The 18254-nt window shown below is 45.4% G+C and overlaps 1 protein-coding gene across 4 annotated transcripts in view; it reads right to left on the minus strand.

The window, feature by feature from the left end:
* Window positions 1-18254, minus strand: part of bmpr1bb (bone morphogenetic protein receptor, type IBb) — a 124430-nt gene that overhangs the window by 62288 nt on the left and 43888 nt on the right. For all 4 annotated transcript variants that reach the window (XM_066650587.1, XM_066650589.1, XM_066650588.1 and 1 more), the window contains exon 3: window positions 11078-11211. In XM_066650587.1, coding sequence (XP_066506684.1) covers window positions 11078-11122 — 45 coding nt within the window. In that variant the 5' untranslated portion in view covers window positions 11123-11211. The remainder of the gene's footprint in view (window positions 1-11077; window positions 11212-18254) is intronic.

An 18254-nucleotide genomic window follows, 5' to 3' on the forward strand; every position in this document is an offset into this window, starting at 1 on the left:
CTCCCTGTGTCTGTGTGGGTTTCCTCCGGGTGACTGTCTGTGAGGAGTGTGATGTGTTCTCCCTGTGTCTGCGTGGGTTTCCTCCGGGTGACTGTCTGTGAGGAGTGTGGTGTGTTCTCCCTGTGTCTGCGTGGGTTTCCTCCGGGTGACTGTCTGTGAGGAGTGTGGTGTGTTCTTTGTGTCCGCGGGTTACAGATAATGATTGAATGAATGAATGAACATCACTAAGTAATCATATATTTATAGCACGACAAATAAAACATGTATAAAAACGCAAATCAATTGTATATTAAAGCTACAATTCTAACTTTAGTCTTCAAAGTGTAAAACTGAAAACAGCAATGTTTGTGCCTGCCCTCTGCCACAAGGCCTTGTTCACACACATACGCTGGTATTTTCAATAGCTTTTTCTATGGATTTGGCCTTTCGTCCACACGCAAACTGCATTCTGGGACTGAAAAATAATGAGATAATACGTTTTAGAGACTTAATTATAAACTTTAGAGGTTTACAAGAAGAATTATGAGTTTTCAGTGTTGTCGTGTAGACAGGAAAACATGTTTTTGTTTTGTTCTGTCAACAGTGTGTGTCTTAGTTTAGAAGAGGCCATTTTGTGCAGTGATGGGCGCAGACAACAATGTGCTGGTTTCAACATCGCTAAGAGGATCTTGTTCCATGTTGTTACCAATAAATGTACAGTTACTCTTACACTATACTAAACAGTGACATCAGTATGTGCTGCCAACGGACCCTGCCAACGCTGCCAGTTTTGGTCGAGGCATGGAGGCACCTCTAGTTGGTGAAACAACTTTGAAAACAAGGTTGCTGCTGTTGGAAAACAGTGGGAGAAGTTTAGTATTTCATGGACATCCTTTTTGTCATTGAGGGAGCTGCTTCTCCCACCGGCTGAAGGGCAGAGCAGTGTGTTTTTACATATTAATGTGGATGGAAATTTAAAAAAAAGGTGTGTGGAGGAGATATTTTTAAAAATAAGAAGAATAAACGTGTGACTAGGCCCAAGACTAGCTCTTCTAATTAGAAGAGGAATAGGACCGAGTATGGACCTATTCACCCCAAATCGATGAGGCCTTAATACAGGTGCAGGCCCTACTTCACTCGGTGTCTAGCTGAGAGTGAGCAGGAAGAAAAGAACACTTCATCCCTCGATGAATGTGAGGAGAGGACAGGAGTGGCTTAGCAAGCACTTTACAAAATCAATACAGGGTAAAGCGTGTGAGGCAGGACATGTGTATGCTGTGTATGCTATTGTCTGATGCCATTTAAGACATGTAATACAGTCATCCCCGCATCGGCAAAACCAGACATGCAATCCAATGTGGCGTTCCGACAACACCCACACACAAGAGAGAGAGAGAGAGAGCAGCTGCATGAGGAGTGTGGAATCTCTATTAAGAGGGGTCCATTTGGGTTTTCTTCCACACTCGTACATACAGTCTAAACAGTTTGAAGTGCTGGTTTAGAGAGCTGTTTAAAATGTGCTTTTCTACACAAATACTCTGCATGGCCACTGGTTTAGACGCTCACTTCCCTAGTATTTGTTACGAAATCAAAGCTATCGACAGGGAGTGTGTCACCAGTTTGCTGCAGTTGCAGCCTCTACATTTTCAGGAACGTTCTAGATGCTGGAACATTGCAGTGATGATGTGATGGCATTCAGCCACATAAATATTGGCTAGGTCAGGTATTGATTGTTGAGGATTAGTTCTGGATCGCAACGGCATCCAAGAAGCATGAGATAGAGCCCCATCACTACAGAGACTGCATTTCCCCTGCCCTACAGTCTCTAGCCAAAGCTTGGCCTTGGGCATGGTGGTGTACACCCACCCAGCTACAAAACAGCAGCACTTTTAATTTGTTTTTCATTTATTCAACAAAATGAAACTAAAAATAAAGTAGTTTGAAAATGGTAAGCATTTACTGTAAAAAAAATAGAATAATTTATTGGTCACTTATTCGTTATGAGCTCTGTCAGGGAACAGTGCTGCAGAAGCATGTTCTTGGGGATAATATTGTATCCAAATGTACATGTGAGTTTTGGTTTAGACGATTTAACGATGTTGATTTTTATGCTGGATCTCATGAATAGAACATACGAATGCTTAATTTTTCATTCATTCATTCATTATCTGTAACCCTTATCCAGTTCAGGGTCGCGGTGGGTCCAGAGCCTACCTGGAATCATTGGGCGCAAGGCGGGAACACACCCTGGAGGGGGCGCCAGTCCTCCACAGGGCAACACAGACACACACACACATTCACACCTACGGACACTTTTGAGTCGCCAATCCACCTACCAACGTGTGTTTTTGGACTGTGGGAGGAAACCGGAGCACCCGGAGGAAACCCACGCAGACACAGGGAGAACACACCACACTCCTCACAGACAGTCACCCGGAGGAAACCCATGCTGACACAGGGAGAACACACCAAACTCCTCACAGACAGTCACCCGGAGGAAACCCACGCAGACACAGAGAGAACACACCACACTCCTCACAGACAGTCACCCGGAGGAAACCCACGCAGACACAGGGAGAACACACCACACTCCTCACAGTCAGTCACCCGGAGGAAACCCGCGCAGACACAGGGAGAACACACCACACTCCTCACAGACAGTCACCCGGAGGAAACCCACGCAGACACAGGGAAAACACACCAAACTCCTCACAGACAGTCACCCGGAGGAAACCCACGCAGACACAGGGAAAACACACCACACTCCTCACAGACAGTCACCCGGAGGAAACCCACGCAGACACTGGGAGAACACACCACACTCCTCACAGTCAGTCACCCGGAGGAAACCCGCGCAGACACAGGGAAAACACACCACACTCCTCACAGACAGTCACCCGGAGGAAACCCACACAGACACAGGGAGAACACACCACACTCCTCACAGACAGTCACCCGGAGGAAACCCACGCAGACACAGGGAGAACACACCACACTCCTCACAGTCAGTCACCCGGAGGAAACCCACACAGACACAGGGAGAACACACCACACTACTCACAGACAGTCACCCGGAGGAAACCCACGCAGACACAGGGAGAACACACCACACTACTCACAGACAGTCACCCGGAGGAAACCCACGCAGACACAGGGAAAACACACCACACTCCTCACAGACAGTCACCCGGAGGAATTCCACACAGACACAGGGAGAACACACCACACTCCTCACAGACAGTCACCAGGAGGAAACCCACGCAGACACAGGGAGAACACACCACACTCCTCACAGTCAGTCACCCGGAGGAAACCCACGCAGACACAGGGAGAACACACCACACTCCTCACAGTCAGTCACCCGGAGGAAACCCACACAGACACAGGGAGAACACACCACACTACTCACAGACAGTCACCCGGAGGAAACCCACGCAGACACAGGGAGAACACACCACACTCCTCACAGACAGTCACCTGGAGGAAACCCACGCAGACACAGGGAGAACACACCACACTCTTCACAGACAGTCACCCGGAGGAAACCCACGCAGACACAGGGAGAACACACCACACTTCCCACAGACAGTCACCCGGAGGAAACCCACACAGACACAGGTCCCTGGAGCTGTGTGGCTGCGACACTACCTGCTGTACCACCGTGCCGCCCCTGCTTAATTTTTACGTTGTTTTTTTTTAATAATTCATTGTCATTTCTAATACTGTGCAATAGCTTAAGTAATATTACAAAAGAGCAAGAGCAAGAACATTTAAATTTTAAATTACAATTTTATCTTTAAAAACCATAGAATTTGGTCTATATTTACATTCCAAATAATTCGTTTTTAGTTTATATATAGTCTCAGATTTTTAGTTTATTTATTATTTTTTCTTAAATCTTTAGACCTTTTAAGAATTTTTCTTTGGTTGTAAAAGTAACAATGTTGCCCCCAGCTCTCCGATCAACATCTGGGAGAGAGGTGAGTGGTGCTCTGAGATTGGCCGGTTAGCTGAGTGTGGTTGGGACAGCCGTGTGCAGGTCAGGGGGAAGGGTGCTCCCTCTCAGCCCCTCACATCTGCCTTGAATCATGGAGCGTTTTCTACATAATTGAGGTGCAGTGAGGTTGAAATGAGGGGACAATGATAATTACAGATGCAAAGGCGCCTCATGCTGGAACTTCCTTTCATTCAGAGACTCTCTGTCTGTTGTGATTCCTTTTTTTTTTAAAGTATTATTTTATTAAACCTTGCTTAACTACTTCATTTAACAGCTCCCCACTAATGTGGTGCAGGGGGAAACTCTTCTTACTGGAGTCATTCTCTGTCCAAATGAATCACTGAAGACTTAAACCATCACAAATGCATCTACAAAAGACAGTGAGGACAGCAACAGTGCTCTAATTCAGACTGTAATACAACTAAAGAATTATAAATATTACGTCTCTAGCCCTGATTAAATTAAGCCGTGACGGAGGAGTCTGCATGCACTAGTTTCAGAGATGCGGATTCGAGGAATCGACCTCTAACTTCAAACTTTGTGACATTCCTTAAGACTCAGATTTAACTCAGACTTTGAATCATGAGTCAAGACCTTGTTCAGATTGCAGATCTTACGATTCATGACCCCACTGAGGGAGTACAAGCTAAGTTCTTTACCACAGACTCATGGCTTGACTTGGATTCATGAATCAACCCAGACTTGTATCCCAGTGACACATGAGTCAAGTTGGATTCGTATCCGGTGAATTGTGGTTCGACTCAGATTTACATCCCAATGACTTGGGACTCAACTTGTGTATCACGGTGACTCATGTCTTGACTCGGCCTCTCTTGGAATGACCCATGATTCCACTCCGCCTCGCTCGAAGTAACTCGTGAGTGTCTCTAGTCTGCATACGCACACGGAGCCAGCCAAGGAGCACGGCGATGAGATACAAGATTCCTTTGTATCTCTATGTGCTTTAAAGACAAGGGCAAGTTTGTGTAATTGACTAAATCATGGATATCCTGACGTGACGTCTGCCAAAGAGTAAGAGCGGTGGAGCCGGTAATTCAGAGAGATCAGTTTACCCTCCGGGCCACGTCTGTTAAGCACACCATCCCTCCAGTTCACTTTAACACTTCCAGAAAGCTGAGTGATGATAAGCTTCTCTTGCTGATTTGATTACTGTCAATAAGCTGGCGAAGTGCTTCAACGTGCACGTCACACCCTCTGCCGTGAAACACCACATCTGCAAATCGTTCACTCGCTCCGTTCAAACTGCCATGACTGGCTGCGTTTTAAAATCGGTCTTTATCAAAGATGCAGTCAATCATTCGAGATACTTTTGGCGTCTAAAGCTTGAGTCTCTTGTTTTAGACTCGAGCTGTGACGCTAACGTATGTTACGAGTGCAGGAGGGTATTATTCTCTAATTACGCATTCATACATTCATTCATCTTCTGTAACCACTTCATCCTGTTCAGGGTCACCGTGGGTCCGGATCTGGAATCATTGGGCGCAAGGAAAGGAACACACCCTGGACGAGGCGCTAGTCCATCACAGGGCTCAGGCTCTAATTAGCTCTGTGCACATGGTATGCCTTCATCATCACAGACTAATTTGTCAAGTTGTTAAGGGGAATGTCAGACTGAAATCTACAAAGATCTGGTCTTAAAGGGGACATATTCTCCCTCTTTTCCACACGTTTCCACAGTTCTGTGGCCATATTGGAACACGGATCAAACACCACAGCTCTAAACAGCGCTGATGAGCCACCCTCTGTTCACCCAGACCCTGAGTGCACAGCAGTGAGGAGCAGAAGCTGTGGTTTTTAGCCATTTTCACTCTTTCTTGCTATTAGTTTCCTCCGTTTTTACTCTTACTCTTGTTCATTTTGCTCAGTTTAACCTCATCTTTGCACTCTCACATAAACCCAGGTCCAGTGCTTTGATTTGAGAACCTCAGGTGAAGGGGCGCAACAATTGTAAAGTCCCCACACTCTTTAAAAGATGCAGTAGAAAATCAGAACTACTTGAATGTTTTCTGCAGCCCACAAAAACGACTGGGTGGTCCTACTTCCTATTTTGTGGATTGGTAGACTCCAGATTAATGTGCACATTAATAAAGTTTTATAAGTCTATAATAATCAGACCATAAAGTCTATAAAGATCTGACTATAAGTCCAATGCTATGTGTATTTTCCCTGCTGCTCCACTCTGCTCTAAGGCCAGAGGAAGTGGGCTGGCAAGAGTGGCAGGTCAGATCTGATCGATAGTCTGGCCGTCTGTGCAGCATGATGCTTTCCTCTACTTGTCTTTTCATCAAGACTCTGTGTATGCTTTTTTTTCTGTTTGCTAATGTATCTCTATAACCTTCCGTCCGAAGCTTTCTCCCGGCAGTCAATAAACTCTGGAAATGTTATCCATGGCTGAAACATCACTCCCTCGCTTACTGTAAAGCTGCAGATTTGGGGGTCTGACTTCCCACGACACGACAGAAGATAACAAGATGAATGCGCAGTACGGTCAAGAAAAGGATACCAATGACTTTTGACGAATAGCTGTCAGGCTTTATTTTTAGCCTGCGCTACATAGCCAGTGGTCTTCAAAGTACACTTAGGTTTGACGAACGATTCCCACCCACACATTAACTATGGGAGTGTGACAGCCCAACAACAGCGTGTTGGCAACAAGACAGAGAAACCACAGCAGCAGCTATGATAGAAACATGCATCAGTCTCTCTGGAACATAAAAGAACTCACAGGACCTGAATGTAAATCAGATTTATTGTGTATTGTCCTTAATCCTGAAGCCCCCTCTAAATGAGCGTAGACAAAGGACAAATAAGAGATTTCTGTGTCCTGGAAGAGCACATTTAATACTGATCTAAGTGTCTGCATTCTATTTAGAGCTGGACGATGTGGACAGAATTTATATCACAATGATTTTTCAATTTTTCTACGATCTAATTCCGATATCGATACGAACAATTTAAAATTCACTGAAAAATCTCTAAGAAAAAACAACAAACATAACATCACCATCAAACATAAACTTAATGGCTTTGTTAATATTTATATATTTAAATCACAACTTCAAAATCATGGTGATGCTTCACAGACCCTTAACAGGAAGAGTCGTCGCTACTCCTGGCTCAGCACTGCAGAAACTGGACTATGTAACTTGTTCCCCACTCCCGCTTGATTTCAGGACACTACTGTACATGTCATTTCAACCCTGCAACTGTAGGGGGAGCCCAAGAACAAAAAAAATCTTACCTGTTGTTTACAACACATTGACATTTTACATCCACTTTGTGTTTATAAAAAAAGAGAAACTAGGCAAGCCCAGGTTTGCCGGACCACCATTAGCCATACAGCCATTGTCACAGAGGTGTTTCTGGCATTTCAAAAACAGGAACTGCCCAAAATACATCCCCTTGTCATTGAAAGATCTGGAGAAGCTTTGGTGCTTCATATTAATGTCTTTGTTTACATGTGTTTTTTATTGTGTGAGTGTGTTGTACAGAAAATATGACTTAAAAATGCAGAAATGAAAAAGGAGCACAAAGTTTTGTTCATAAAATAAAAACTAGAAGATCTACCACCAAAAAAAGAAGAGCAATAACATTTTGTTGATTTTAAGAATTACAATTTCTTATTTGTTAAATGTAACAGGTTAAAACAAGTGAAGATTAAGGAGGCTGTGCGCAGCTATATGACATTTTATAAACATATGAATGCCACATAATGTTTCCCGCCGGCTTCCCTTTACTATAGATCAGGCAAAGACACACACTCATGTGAAATAACACAAATTCAGCAGTCCTCTTTGTCTGTGAGATATAATACTGTGTAACTGTTGCAGAGTTACGAGGTCCTGCTGGGCTTGTGAACTAAACAACGCTGAGCCAAGGCTCTGGCCAACATGCATGGTTTCGCACCAAATTCAACCCCAGAAACACACACAAACGGAGCATGTTCCTTACTTTCATTCATTCATTATCTGTAACCTTTATCCAGTTCAGGGTCGCGGTTTCCTCCGGGTGCTCCGGTTTCCTCCCACAGTCCAAAAACACACGTTGCAGGTGGATTGGCGACTCGAAAGTGTCCGTAGGTGTGAGTGTGTGAGTGAATGTGTCTGTGTTGCCTTGTGAAGGACTGGCGCCCCCTCCAGGGTGTATTCCCGCCTTGCGCCCGATGATTCCAGGTAGGCTCTGGACCCCCCGCGACCCTAAATTGGATAAGCGGTTACAGATAATGGATGGATGGATGGGTCGCGGTGAGTCCAGAGCCTATCTGGAATCATTGGGCGCAAGGCGGGAATACACCCTGAAGGGGGCGCCAATCCTTCACAGGGCAACACAGACACACACACATTCACTCACACACTCACACCTACGGACCCTTTTGAGTCACCAATCCACCTACCAACGTGTGTTTTTTGGACTGTGGGAGGAAACCGGAGCACCCGGAGGAAACCCACGCGGACACAGGGAGAACACACCACACTCCTCACAGACAGTCACCCGGAGGAAACCCATGCGGACACAGGGAGAACACACCACACTCCTCACAGACAGTCACCCGGAGGAAACCCACGCGGACACAGGGAGAACACACCACACTCCTCACAGACAGTCACCCGGAGCGGGAATCAAACCCACAACCTCCGGGTCCCTGGAGCTGTGTGACTGCGACACTACTTACTTATTCACTATTATTCAGTCACTGTTTGTGTTGAAGAACCTACTGTTATTTTGGTTCCAGCTGGAAACCAATTTTTTTGGTTCATCAACCAGTTCCAAATTTAATTCACGAATTGGAATGTGAAATATGGCTGAACTAACAGTTCCTACTCGCACATGCACGTTTCAACATTAGGAGTCACTCAGTCAGTCAGTCAGTCGGCAAAAATGCCTAAACTAGTCCGGCCTCGTAGGTGGTCTGGCAAATACACCAAAGCTTGCTTTGTCTTATTCATACGCCCTTCACTCTGAATACATTACTCTGCAGAGGCTGACAATGCACTGTACTGGACAGTCACTCACACTGTACACTCCACTGCATAAATATGATATTTATATCTGTTTTATATCTGGGAATAACTGATATATATTTAGTAAAACATTTTATTAACATTAAATAATCTCCATTATTAAACTTCAGGTTTAAAAATTCAGTTCCCCAAGACTATTCCACTATAAACAATTCCATTCTACATTAATAACAGCTCTGTGCAAATGTAATGAGGAACTGCTTTAAAGTAAAGCCCACACACACACACACACACACAAACACACGCTCAAAAAGACCCCCACACTCCCATCACTGACCCTTCTGACCTGTTTCTCTAAAAACAGGCTGCTTAAATTAGCAGCACCTGATGCGTGACAGTGTCAGTCACAGGCCTTCTCGTTCACCACAGGTTCCCGATCACATGGCCATCATTAAGGAACCACACACACACACACACACACACACACACACAACTCTCCCGGCTCGTCCAACAGTCCACACATCTATCACTCAGCGTCCGTCACCTCTTTAAGGATATCCCCCCGTATCCTGAGGCAGTTTTCCATGAGCCTACTGAAGGGGGATTTCTGTTGTTGTTGTTTTTTTTTTTTTTTTTTGCTCTACTCTGTCTCATTCCTTCCAGAAGGCAGCAGTGCTTAAATAAGCTGAGGGATGACTGAATTAACATGATCTGATTTTTGGACTTCTCTAAGTGCTTCCATGCGTCAGCCACTTAGGAAAGACAAACTCAATCAGAGTTAAGTTCGGAGATCTGTTGTGATAAACATCTGGAAAACAAGCTTCAATTTGAAAGGTCCTGGAGAAAACTATGACTGTTCCAGTGGGGCTGGACACACTTTATTCCGTTTCTAGTAAAGCACTGGCATGAGCCTAAGTCCCTGCTCACACTAGAAGGTGACAAAGCTATAACTGACCAGTCATTTCCAAAGACAGCAGGGGATCTGTAGCTGCCATTTGGCGGCAGGCGGCAAGCAATGAGGTGACAGAGCGACAAGCGATGATCTGCGTTCAGATGTTCTCTACTTTATGCAAATGATTTACGTCATGGAGACAGGACAAAACGGAATGATGGTTCCATCGACACCTCAGACCAATTACAGAAGCCCACTCTCTGAGGAAACTTACAGTACTGTAGGGGTGGGAATCACAGGGCATCTTACGATACAATATTATCACGATACAAGAGACTCTGAGGTCACGGTGGGTCCAAAGCCTACCTGGAATCATTGGGCGCAAGTCGGGATTATACCCTGGAGGGGGCGCCAGTCTTTCTCAGGTCAACACACACAGTCACACATTCACTCACACACTCACACCTACAGACACTTTTGAGTCGCCAATCAACCTACCAACGTGTGTTTTTGGACTGTGGGAGGAAACTGGAGCACCCGGAGGAAACCCACGCAGACACAGGGAGAACACACCACACTCCTCACAGTCACCCGGAGGAAACCCACGCAGACACAGAGAGAACACACCACACTCCTCACAGACAGTCACCCGGAAGAAACCCACGCAGACACAGGGAGAACACACCACACTCCTCACAGACAGTCACCCGGAGGAAACGCACACAGACACAGAGAGAACACAACACACTCCTCAAAGACAGTCACCCGGAAGAAACCCACGCAGACACAGGGAGAACACACCACACTCCTCACAGACAGTCACCCGGAGGAAACCCACGCAGACACAGAGAGAACACACCACACTCCTCACAGACCGTCACCCGGAGTGGGAATCGAACCCACAACCTCCAGGTCCCTGGAGCTGTGTGACTGCGCCACCGTGCCACGCGTATTGATAATGTATCGCTAAAAAAAACAAAATACAATATATCGCCGTATCAATATATCGTCCCACCCCGACTGTACACACCCACAAGTGACATCAAAAGTAGCCCTGAACATGCTGAAGGGTGCCATGAGCAAATTGTCCCCTTCTAGGCTGAGCACAGGGAAAGGTACGACCATCAAGCCCAATGCCAAGTGAAGGCTAGAGGAGTATAGACTCCAGCATTGGGCTGTGGAGCAGTGGAAGTGTATTCTCTAAAAGGATGGAGTGCTTTTCCTTACCTCTGAAATGAGTTGGAGTCTCTTCTGTGATCTACAATGGATCATCTGACGTTCACATGGCTGACTGTCGTCAAATCCTCAAAGTGATGTTCCGATATCTAGTGCGTATCCTTCCCGAAGATTTGAGGCACACACTGCAATAAAGAGGAACAAACTCCTGATTAAAACCCCTGAATTCAGGAGAAATATTGAGTGGGTCATGATGGTTGTGACAGGGTGATCCACCTTTTAGAAGAGGAAACTACAGCATTCCATCGAAGTGAGTGAAGGACATATTATATATCACTGTCATAACAATCACCTCTATACACATAGCACCGTCGTTATTTCAGCCTCTCGCAGTCCTCCAGCAGCCAGTTGGCTCAGCAGCCTCCAGAATAGAGCAATAACTCCAAACTCTGGCCGTAAATCGTCTGTGCTTCTTATCAGATTAGGGCCCAACGTCCACACAGTCCTCAGCCTGTTGTATTAATCGCAGCCTCTGATGCCATATTGTTATCTTTCCTCTGACAAGCCTTGAAGCTTGTCATAACAAAACGTAGATAAAATTTTACAAAAGCAAAGAGGGGTGTCGCTGCATGTTTTCCTAGCAAACCGCAGGAATCAGAAACAGAGCTTTAGTGTGTAGATAGGTTTCTGATGCACCGGAAGAAAAAAAAAGAAAAAAGGAACACACACACACACACACACCTGCTGCTTTACTGATCACACAGATCTAATAAGACTCTGGATCTGTGTTTACATGGGAAAAAGGAATATAATATGTCCCACGTAAAGATCTGCACCCGGAGGAAACCCACGCAGACACAGGGAGAACACACCACACTCCTCACAGACAGTCACCTGGAGGAAACCCACGCAGACACAGGGAGAACACACCACACTCCTCACAGACAGTCACCCGGAGGAAACCCACGTGGACACGGGGACAACACACCACACTCCTCACAGACAGTCACCCGGAATGGGAATTGAACCCACGCGGACACCGAGAGAACACACCACACTCCTCACAGACAGTCACCCGGAGGAAACCCACGCAGACACCGAGAGAACACACCACACTCCTCACAGACAGTCACCCGGAGGAAACCCACCCAGACACCGAGAGAACACACCACACTCCTCACAGACAGTCACCCGGAGGAAACCCACGCAGACACAGGGAGAACACACCACACTCCTCACAGTCAGTCACCCGGAGGAAACCCACGCAGACACAGGGAGAACACACCACACTCCTCACAGACAGTCACCCGGAGGAAACCCACGCAGACACAGAGAGAACACACCACACTCCTCACAGACAGTCACCCGGAGGAAACCCACACAGACACAGGGAAAACACACCACACTCCTCACAGACAGTCACCCGGAGTAAACCCACGCAGACACAGGGAGAACACACCACACTCCTCACAGACAGTCACCCGGAGCGGGAATCAAACCCACAACCTCCAGGCCCCTGGAGCTGTGTGACTGCGACACCTACCTCCTGCGCCACCGTGCCGCCCCGATACCGATATTAATACCGATAATTTTATTTTCGCTAATTCACTTTGGATTAAAACTAAACAAATTATTCTTCAGTGGTTATACATTTCTGTACTTTTTAGTTTTATCTTTACATTCATCAGGTGTAGTTCATTTATACTTTATCAAAGATATATGAATGGTTTCTAATTAGTCGCTAATTAGTGCAACACCAATCTTTTTGGAGATGGAGGGAGAGGGTGAAGGACAGAGTGTGTCTGAGTGAATGTGTGTACTTTTTCAGTGTGTTTTAGTATTAAATTCATGCGTTTTATATAAGAAGGGCTCTTGCACTGTGGCTGTGGAAGGTATTTTTCTGCCGTCAAAGCTGCTGTTTACCCCTCTCTGTTGTCTGAGTGTTGCTGAGACGTCACATTATTTTTTACCCTCAAACCAGCGATAAAATGGTATTGATGACTAAATTGATTGACTAAATGTTCAATATCAGACGATAAAAATTATAAACAAATCCACGTATCGGCAAATATCACACTGGTTGAGGATTTATCGTGCACCACTAGTAAACCCCTCCCACTCAGCTTCAGCTGTGGAGCAGTAGAAGTGCACTGCAGGGAGAGAAGGTTAAAAACCTAAAAGCAAAGCAAAGCCAAAGGGGCATATTTATTTGAAACACAATTATACACATTCCTCCGATGTATACGCCACCTCTTATAATGAGTGAATTTAGCTAAAACACAGCTTGTGTAATCGCCACAGAAAAGCACGAAATGAAATGGGATGCTCTTTAGGCACTGGATATGACTCTAAAGTCACCGTGCCTAGTGCCATGCACGGGCCAGAGGGCTATAAAACCCGCCAGCACTGGGCTACAGAGCAATAAAACTAAAACCTCTGCAGTTTTCTGGTTCTATCCAGTACTTCTGAAATGAGTCGGAGTGGTTTCTGTGATGAAACACTACTCACTTAACATCAGAACCTGATTTTGGAAATGTTCTCATGGCTACGTGAGACCGAATTCTCAGAACAAAGGTCCAGTTGTCCCACAACGCTGGACAGAAATGGGACTCATCATGTAACAAAGCTATTTAGCCCTGTCACATTTATTAAAAATATTTTCCACTTATCGTACAATATATGGACATTCCTTCAAATATTACTGGCTGAGCTCAGTGTTGTCCATTCATTTGCATGTTTGTTTACATAAGAATCAATGTCTGCAATATTTTAAGAAAGTTGTTTTAATTTAATCTATTTTGTTTTGAATATTTAAGCATTTTTTATATTCCAATTCATATATTCATTCATTCATCCATTATCTGTAGCCCTTATCCAGTTCAGGGTCGCGGTGGGTCCAGAGCCTACCTGGAATCATTGGGCGCAAGGCGGGAATACACCCTGGAGGGGGCGCCAGTCCTTCACAGGGCAACACACACTCATTCACTCACACACTCACACCTACGGACACTTTGGAGTCGCCAATTCACCTACCAACGTGTGTTTTTGGACTGTGGGATTAAACCGGAGCACCCGGAGGAAACCCACGCAGACACAGAGAGAACACACCACACTCCTCACAGACAGTCACCCGGAGGAAGCCCACGCAGACACAGGGAGAAAACACCACACTACTCACAGACAGTCACCCGGAGGAAACCCACGCAGACACAGGGAGAACACACCACACTCCTCACAGACAGTCACCCGGAGGAAACCCACACAGACACAGGGAGAACACACCACACTCCTCACAGACAGTCACCCGGAGGAAACCCACGCAGACACAGGGAGAACACACCACACTCCTCACAGACAGTCACCCGGAGGAAACCCACACAGACACAGGGAGAACACACCACACTCCTCACAGACAGTCACCCGGAGGAAACCCACGCAGACACAGGGAGAACACACCACACTCCTCACAGACAGTCACCCGGAGCGGGAATCGAACCCACAACCTCCAGGTTCCTGGAGCTGTGTGACTGCGACACTAACCTGCTGCAAATATGTCTTTGCTAAATGTTCACTGCTCTTTAAAGGTGTATTATTATTATTATTATTATTATTATTATTATTATCACTATATCAGTGGCATATATTGTTCTTAAATTAACAGTATCATTTATTATTTCTGGGACAGTATAAACCACAAAACATGTATATTGTGACACCCCTAAAGCTACTGTATATTAGTGCTACAATTGGAGTTAATTTAATTTTAAGGAAATATCAGAAGCTGACCACAGCTGATCAGACGGATATGAATTTTTCCCGCAGGTGTAACTGAGTCCGAACGTTTTCAGTTCCTCCAACTGTTTACAGGCAGAGGCGGGGTTTTGACAGCTAATCTCTGAGACATGATGAGGCTGTGTCGGTTGCTCAGGGCTGACAAAGTGGGTCTTGTATCGTGCACAGAATCAAAGCAGCGCTACTCCCAGCCGTATGTGGGCCCTACAGCCTGCAATTATGCAATCTGGCAGGATTAAGCAGACATGAGAGAGAGAGAATGCTGCGGAGGCTCTGATTACTGACAGGCAGCATGCGGCACAATGGAGAAGAAACCACTAATGATATCGCGTAGCTCTCTCCCCTTTACAAACACTTACAGCACTAATCCCTGCGTACTGGCTGTTCCCTCTGGCTGACCCCACCTACGGCAAACAGGATACTGTACTGTCAGGTCTGCCGTACTGTCAGAACAGCTTCGACGTACACAGGCCAGGCTTAAACACTTTTTCTCACTGTCGAAAGACCTATGATGAAAATGCAGCATAAACTGGTTAAAGAGAATGAATGAACAACAACAACAACAACAAAAAATCAAGTCTAAACCTAATTAAATATGGAACCTACTACATATTAATTACACAATTACATTCTACTGTTAGCGCTAAGTGATGACTACCTGACCACAGCCAATCAGATGGACATTCACACTGCCATTAAACATTATCTACTTTCATTAACACACTCTGAGCCACTGTATTATTCTGAGACGAATGTGCCAAGAGCACTCTTGTAGTAAATAGCTGTTTTTCTTAGAGCTGGAGCCGTGTCTTTGGCTGACCGCAGTGGAAGCTTAGCTGGAAGAGGCCTGCCATTAAAATATCTCATCGCGTTGTTCCTCACCAACTGGAAAATCCAACGTCTTCCCCCTCACAAAAGCATCGGAGCGAGAAGCAGCTCAAGCGCAGGTGATGTAAGGATGGGAGAATGCTGTGCGTACGTGGTTAATACTCCATTTCCCTGTGTGGAGGAGATGGCTGCATACTTTCCTAGGCATGTGAAAGTGGTATAAGAGGGTGGGGGGGGTACTGTAACTAATTAGGAACACATGAGAGTGGGTCAGAGTGGTCAGAAGACACTAGTCTACATTCCCCATACATCTCAATCACTAGCAGACCTGGCAGGACTGACTGACACTAACAGTAAGCCACTGTGGATAACGTTACACAGATAGAACAACACGTTCTTACAGATTGTAATGAGCAGATACTGAGCTGTATGTTGTGGCTAAATGCTGTAATCAGACGCAATCATATATTTATATATATATATTTCCAAAGAATCATATTCCTCATTTTTCACCGCAAATGTCCAATTAAAGAGGCCAGCTCAGTCCCAGGCTACATGAGACTTCTACATTACTTGTACGGCTGTATATAGAAGAAGTGAGCCCCAGTGACCTGACTGTGCAAGCTTGCCGGCTAAACTTTGTCCCTCAGGGGCCACTAAAACTCTGCACATATACTGTGAGGCAACCGTAGATATATTGTGTGCAATTAAAGTACAATTTGTGGCCGGCATCAGAAATAAGGAAACAATGCAGTATTGTTACAAGGCTGAAAGGTTTCCGTGCAAATCTGCGGAAAGCCTTCCATAAACCCCCTAATGAAAAAGCCGAAAGTGTGTCACAGAGTTGTGCACGTCTTAGATTACAAAAGCCGTAACCTCGGATGGTATTTGCTTTCTGAAGCTATGAACATATTCAGCTGGAGGGTTTTGTGTTTTTAATCTCAAATGTGGCACAGTTCGTGAAAGCGCTCATTATTAAAGTCATTAAATCATTCGTTCATTCATGTTCGGTAATGGCTCCTACCAGACTTCCACACTAGACCTTCACAGGGCATCACACATTCACCCAGTCACTCACACTCGCGCCCGTGGAGAGTTTCACCCACTCATAGAGTCGCTCTCACACACACACACACACACACACACACACACACACACACACACACCTGCAGATAATTTCACACACTCACCCAGTCACTCCCTCACTCAAACCTATGGAGATTCACACACTCACCCAGTCAATCAAACCTTCACACTTATAATTATAGACATTCACCCTGTCACAAACACACTCACACCTGTGGACGGATTCACACACTCACCCAGTCATTCAAACCATCACATGTATAATTAAAGACACTCACCCAGTCATTCAAACCATCACACGTATAATTACACACACTCACCCAGTCATTCAAACCATCACACGTATAATTACACACACTCACCCAGTCATTCAAACCATCACACGTATAATTACAGACACTCACCCAGTCATTCAAACCATCCCACGTATAATTACAGACACTCACCCAGTCACACACTCACACCTGTGGACGGTTTCACACACTCACCCAGTCATTCAAACCATCCCACGTATAATTACACACTCACCCAGTCATTCAAACCATCACACGTATAATTACACACACTCACCCAGTCATTCAAACCATCCCACGTATAATTACAGACACTCACCCAGTCATTCAAACCATTACACGTATAATTACACACACTCACCCAGTCATTCAAACCATCCCACGTATAATTACAGACACTCACCCAGTCATTCAAACCATCCCACGTATAATTACAGACACTCACCCAGTCATTCAAACCATTACACGTATAATTACACACACTCACCCAGTCATTCAAACCATCCCACGTATAATTAAAGACACTCACCCAGTCATTCAAACCATTACACGTATAATTAAAGACACTCACCCAGTCACACACACACACACATCTGTGGGCAGTTTTGCACACTCACGCAATCTCACACACACACACACACACACACACACACACATCTGTGGGCAGTTTTGCACACTCACCCAGTCACACACACACACACACACACACACACACACACACACACACACATCTGTGGGCAGTTTTGCACACTCACCCAATCTCACACACACACACACACACTCACACCTGTGGACAGTTTCACACACTCACCCAGTCACACACACACACACACATCTGTGGGCAGTTTCACACTCTAATTGTAAAGTTAATGTGGTAAAATTACAAATGAAAAATGTGAACAAACCGTGCCTAAGCAATATATTCATTCATTCATTCATTTATTGCCTGTAAGCGCTTGGGTCAGGAGCTTACCCAGAGTGCAAAGCAGGAGCTCACCCTGAACAGGGCACCAGTCCTTCACAAGGCAACACACAGTCACTCACACACTCACACCTACGGATACTTTTAAAACGCCAGACCCACCTACCAACGTGTGTTTTAGGAACGTGGGGGAAACCCGGAGGAAACCCACGCGGACACAGGGAGATAAGCCATTTAATAAACCATGTTTAATCAAGTCACAAATGTAGATATTTATTAGAATCTTCTTATGACAAAGAGCGGGCTT

Source organism: Hoplias malabaricus, chromosome 18 (genome assembly GCF_029633855.1).
Source record: "Hoplias malabaricus isolate fHopMal1 chromosome 18, fHopMal1.hap1, whole genome shotgun sequence".
NCBI classification, from domain to species: domain Eukaryota; kingdom Metazoa; phylum Chordata; class Actinopteri; order Characiformes; family Erythrinidae; genus Hoplias; species Hoplias malabaricus.